This window comes from Rhipicephalus microplus, chromosome 1 (genome assembly GCF_043290135.1).
Source record: "Rhipicephalus microplus isolate Deutch F79 chromosome 1, USDA_Rmic, whole genome shotgun sequence".
NCBI lineage: Eukaryota > Metazoa > Arthropoda > Arachnida > Ixodida > Ixodidae > Rhipicephalus > Rhipicephalus microplus.
In genome coordinates, this window is record NC_134700.1 from 247,331,143 (window position 1) to 247,337,142 (window position 6,000).

Consider the following 6,000-nt stretch of genomic DNA (forward strand, 5'->3'; position numbering starts at 1 on the left):
AAGGAATGTTTTCGGGAAAGTACAGGAATTAACATCACCGAAATGGCCACGACCCATTTATCGGTGCTCTCACTAACACCGAGAGGCTCCAGAAACAGCAAGGGAAAGAAACGAGCGGTGATGTTAAGAACAATACCTGCCTTGCAAGCCGTCAACCGACGAAAGGAACTCCAAACACAAGTATAGATTAGCACAAAAGAGGCGATCGGCTCGATGAAGAGGCCTTGCCCCACTACTGCCAATATCAAGGGTGCCCCGTACGAAGGCCAAGGGCACGCGGCCGAAGCACGGTGAAGAGACCCCCGTCGCCAGCTTGGCTTTCCGGGCAGAAACAACACAGCGACGGACACACGGTGTCCGTTCAAACCACGGCCACAAAACTGCACCGTTGGGCTGTTTCTGTCGGGGCCCAGACGTCGGGAGTCTTCGCGCTTCGGCGCGGCAACGTCGCGCATGGAGCAACAACTTCGCAGACGACGTCGGCGCAAGCAGTCGTTCGAACGAGCGTCCTTGGTCCCCCTTTTTTTTCATCTCCGGTCCAAGTAGCAAGGCCTCGACGCCACTCACCATGGCCATGTCGCTGGACTCCAACGAGGCTGCACTGGCGAGCAAGGATGACGAAGATGCCACGAGGAGGAAGAGGGGCAGCAGCGGCGGCATCGTGGACAGGAGGAGCCGGAACGCGTCGACTAGTCGCTGGCGGCGCATGGCTTTGTTTTGCGACGGCGTGCTTCGTCCGCCGCTCTTATGAGGGCCCTCCTTTCCCCCGCCGCGGGTGAGAGGCCGGGGGCGCCCATTGGCCGCATCTCTACCCGTTTTCTCCCGTGGCTGCTTCGTCGGCGAGGAAGGGCGCGCGTGGTGTAGAGCCCGGGCCTTGAACCCGGACTGGAATGCGCCTCGGGGACAACAACCGAGACCACCCCCGCACCTGTCATGGCCCCCCCAAAGTTGGCCCCGTATCGGAGGTTCACTCGGCAGCGCGTCTGACCACCAATCGTTCGCCACCGGGGCAAGGGGGCCTAGTGGGAAAGCCGCACTGCAGGTGTTCCACGCCGAGGAAGCTCGCAAGCTCGCTTCCGGCGCGGCTTCCTTCCGGACGGGCGCGGGAAAAGGTGACGTCAGGTTCGTCGGACGACGGCCCCGAGCCGTTCACCACGATTCCTGGAGCCGGTCTGGGCGGAGTAGCGCTGTTGGTGCTGGCGAAGCGCCAAGCCTCGTTTTCCGCGAACGCTGTCGCCGGCCCCAGACAACGACGACGCCGGCCCAGCGACGACGGAGACTCGGACCTCCGCCGTCCCGGCCCGAGCACGCCTGACCACTGCCGCAATCTGACCACTGCCGTTGTAATGGCAGTGGTCAGCAGCCTGACCACTGCCATTACAACGACGCTGCTGGTGCCTTGTGTGGAGGTTATCGTCCTCCCCCTGTCTAATAGAGGCAAGGGAATTCTAGAAGAGGCAGCGATCTTACACTCTGGGTCAGCAGAGGACAACTTGATTGCGAAAGAAGTGACCCTCAACATGATTAAAAGCAATGCCTCAGCATAGGCTTAGTTGCGTGATAATTGATTGAGTGGTCACTCCACCTTACAGCCACAGGTATCGTGCGCGATCATTTCAGAACACACACACCCGCGCGCACACACACACACACACACACACACACACACACACACACACACACACACACACACACACACACACACGCACACACACACGCACACACACACGCACACACACACGCACACACACGCACACACACACACACACACGCACACACACACACACACACGCACACACACGCACACACACACACACACACACACACACACACACACACACACACACACACACACACACACACACACGAAGTTTACGTGATCTTTTCCCATTATATATATATATATATATATATATATATATATATATATATATATATATATATATATATATATATATATATATATATATATATAAAGTTCATAAACTTCAAGAGAAAAGATTTACATCTTACATTAACGTTAGAGAGGCAGGGGGCTCTGTAACCTACTGGCCAGATCATGGCATCAGACGCACTCTTTGCCAGATATCGCTCAATATGAGCTGGGATCTCGAGCTAGCAGGTAGCGGGAGTTACTGCAAGTATTTTCACTTGAGTGCCTCACCACTCCTCGGCTACATACCCGGTAAACTTGCTTCTGTGTTACTCATTATGTAAGCGAGGGTCCTCCTGCGCGGACGATATAGAGTTCACGGTTTCGGAGGGGAAACGATGTCTATTTTCGGCGTTTCTGTCGGAGGACATCGCCAGAGCTCACGACATGAGATTAGCACAGCCAGTGGAATCTTGAAAGGACGTACGGGGGGGCAGACATCCGGTCACTTTTTTACGCTATATTTGTGACTTGTATACAAAGAAAAAAAAATAGTAGAAACTCGACAAGATTTCGATGCTGTATTTGCGACTCGTCTACAAAGAAAGAAAAAAAAAGAGAAAATAGTGGGGACCCGACGAGATTCGGGACGCTTCGTGCTCGCGTCAATGATAACGTTGCGAAGCGAAGCAGTTGTGAACGCGGGAAGCATTAGATGTGCTGAGTGCGTATGTGACAGGAATGAAACGAAGTAAGTAATCCAATCATCGAGCACACGCAGAGGAACAGGCACGTATAGAGGTGTGGTGTCGAATGCCGGGCAGGTGAGTTATAGGCAGTCTTGTCTGACTGCCAGTTAAAAGCTATACGGTTCCGAAGGCTGAATGCTTAAATCGTGTATAAGAGGCAATGACATCTCTCATGTTTCCCTAATCACAGAAGTGCTGCTTTTGCTGCGGCCATGTTAAACAGGCAAGCTTCTGAATTCAACTTGGCCCCCTAACTCTATCACAAACCTTGGCACGCTTGCCCTGGCCTGTAATTTTTATCTAGGATTCTCTGATTACTTGTACTCGTCTACCACACCAGGAGTAGGGGAATACTACTACTACTACTACTACTACTACTACTACCACTACTACTACTACTACTACTACTACTACTACTACTACTACTACTACTACTACTAATAATAATAATAATAATAATAATAATAATAATTGTTGGGTTATAACGTCCCAAAACCATCATACCAATTAGACACGCCGTATTTGAGAACTCCGGAAATTTCGACCACCTGATGTTCCCAACCTAAATCTATGTACACGTGCCTCCAGCATTTTCGCCTCAACCTAAATTGCGGCCGGAGCTGCCGGGACTCCATCCCGCGACCAACGGGTCAGCAATCCAGCTCCATAACCATTAGATCACCGCGGCGTTGTAGTAGAGGGTAGCATTGAAACAGGAGAAGCACAGTGAACGCAAAGCGCGCCTACAATTTAGTGTTTTCGCGTAATGTTGTCAAAGTATATCCTGAATACGTGTATCCCTCACGAAAGTAGCAATGTTGGTTTGTTGGTAGAGCGTATTTTCAAACGGCGTGGACAGTCTGGACGAAAAGGAGCAGCGTATGCCACCTTGCGCTCCTTCTGTTGTCTACACTTTACTCACGCCTAAGAAAACCGTTCAAATGACTGCGTTTACTATGAAAAATGAGCCGATGATTATTCATAAACCACGTGATTGATGCTCGAATAGCTAAGCAGAACCTGCTCCTTTGGCACTGAGAAAAGGTAATGTACGCTGCTGCAGGTTAGAGCCAAAAGGTAATGTATGCTGCGGCAGGTTAGAGCCGAAGTAAAGAAAAGTAAAAAAAAAGAACCTTAGCATGCCCAGGAAAAAAAGAAGTCTATATTCAATACATCATTTCCAATAAAACATTCACTTTCAAGACCTTCGGATAACAGGCCGCCTATGAAAGAGAATTCAAGTGTGGTGTCATTTGAGAAAGCGAATGAGGAAAAAGAGGGCGTCCGGGATGGGCGTTGCTATTCTGACGGCCGCGCTATGTGAGAGCCTTGCGGCTGCAGAGTCGCCAGCGATTACCGGTCGTCCGGCACAGGCGCAGCTCTGACTGACAGGCGAGCAAAAAGAACCAGCCGCCAGTGGTTCCGCCGTAAGCGCCACTTCTCTCTCTCTCCTTCTCTCTCTGTGTGAGATCCATGCACATTTTACGTGTAGCGCGTCGTCCTCTGCTGCTTCCATTCTGCGCTGATTTGTTTGCATCTGCTCGCTACTCTGGCAACAAAAAAAGACTCTCCGCCTGACTCGCTGTATGAGAGCATCGGAGCGCGACTTTGCTAAATGGAGACTTCCAGCTAACTCTGCATTTACCCGGTATTCCCTGACAGGACGGAGGGTTCAAAGACATCGCACGGTGGCACGCCGCGCGCATGGTGTGAGTACTGGCCATCAGGCTTCATGGTCAGTGCTATATATAGGTTCGTGCATGTTGTGAACGGTGTTCATTGACAAAGACGAACCTTTCCTTGCAGCATGCGCTGTAGATGCTCATCGGTTCGAAACAATAGTGCGTGCCCTTGAACTGATCCTTGTTCTGGATTAACTTGTCACCTGTCGCTAAAAACTTATGAAGAGAAAAAAAGAAACAAGGAGGGAGATAAAGGGGGGGAGGGTAAACAACAAGAGGGAAGGCAGGGAGGTTAACCAGGCACATGCCCGGTTTGCTACCCTACGCTGGGGGAATAGGAAGGGGGCATAAAGATGAGAGAAAGAGAGAGGAAAGAGAAGAGAAAGAGAAAGGAAAGAAAGGTAAGAAGAGAAAGGAGATAAAGTGTTCCAAAAGAACTATAAGGGGTTGCTACGTCAAGCTACTTGATTATTGCATTGGTTTTACTGCGCCACTACAGGGACAACTGAGCAAGTAATTGACAGCACGTGCGCAGTTGTATGTTTCCTGTGGTACATTGTCCTTGTCGTGCCTGTATTAGAACAATAAAGCCATTACTGAATAAACGTCAACCAATTAGCCCAACCTGGTGTTCTTATGCAATGAATTATTGTACTTAAACACCTTCACATAACCCGGAATATAGCTAGATCACTTTTGTCTTCACTGCTTCTTGGGGCTGTGTCTGCGTACGACAAGCGAAAGAAACGAAACATTTAAGGGTGTGTATGTCTTTTCCTCCTATAAAACTACGTGCATTCCTGCGCATGGCACTGAAAAGCTCATGAAAAAGTCCGAGCAAGCGTATGTATAGTAGCAGACACCGCAAGTATCGAGCTGCCATGAAGGGTCATGTAGAAAAACCATGTACTCATCTGGAGCCATGCGCACAGCGACTCCAGCACTTTTTTTTTAAAACAAAGGTTGAGCTTTGGCATCTAAATAAGTTGTGTATCATGCATGAAATGTGGTTTCCGATGGCACGAACCTATCGGCTGTGTCACTTGAGGCAAACAACAAGTTTTGAAGACTGTAGAATTGGGCGTGTTGGTATAGGACATGATTCTGACTGCGAATCAGCGCAATCGACAGGAGGGAGCACACAGAACGCTTATGTGTCCTCCCTTCTGTGCCCTCCTGTCGGTTGCACTGATTTGCATTCACAGTCAATAAACTTAATTACTTCCGGATTTCATTTTCGGCAGTAACTTACTATCTTAGCACAAGAATGTATCGTTTCGTGAGATTATAACAAGCACCATAATGAGAATAGTCGACGGAAAACAAAACAAAACCAATTCGGTGCAACTGCATTGTGTTATAAAGCGGACGACCAGCAGAACTGACGGGCGCACTTCAGGCTTCAAAAGCTCCGTACACTGAACTCTGGTCCAGCGGGTCCGGGGATGGCTTCGACTAATGACGATCGGACTGTAGGGATGTCGACCGGCCCAGTGGGGATAAGGACTACCTGGCATTGCTAGTTTAAATGAATGTTTTTCCTCCTCTTCCTCCTCCCCTGCTTTCGTCGGCGTTCTTCGTAAGCATGCTTTATAACAATGGCGTTCTCGCAAAGAGTGCTCTACTTCCACTCTCCCCGCACGACCGTGCCAACGCAACATCCACGGACTCCGCCGGCATGGAGAAACACCTATAC

At 49.9% G+C, this 6,000-nt stretch overlaps 1 protein-coding gene across 1 annotated transcript in view; it reads right to left on the reverse strand.

Annotated features, from left to right (window-relative positions):
- Mmp1 (Matrix metalloproteinase 1) overlaps window positions 1-962 on the reverse strand; it is a 32,115-nt gene extending 31,153 nt beyond the window's left edge. The window contains exon 1 of the mRNA XM_037434231.2: window positions 568-962. Coding sequence (XP_037290128.2) covers window positions 568-708 — 141 coding nt within the window. The 5' untranslated portion in view covers window positions 709-962. The remainder of the gene's footprint in view (window positions 1-567) is intronic.
- Window positions 963-6,000: the final 5,038 nt, after the last annotated feature.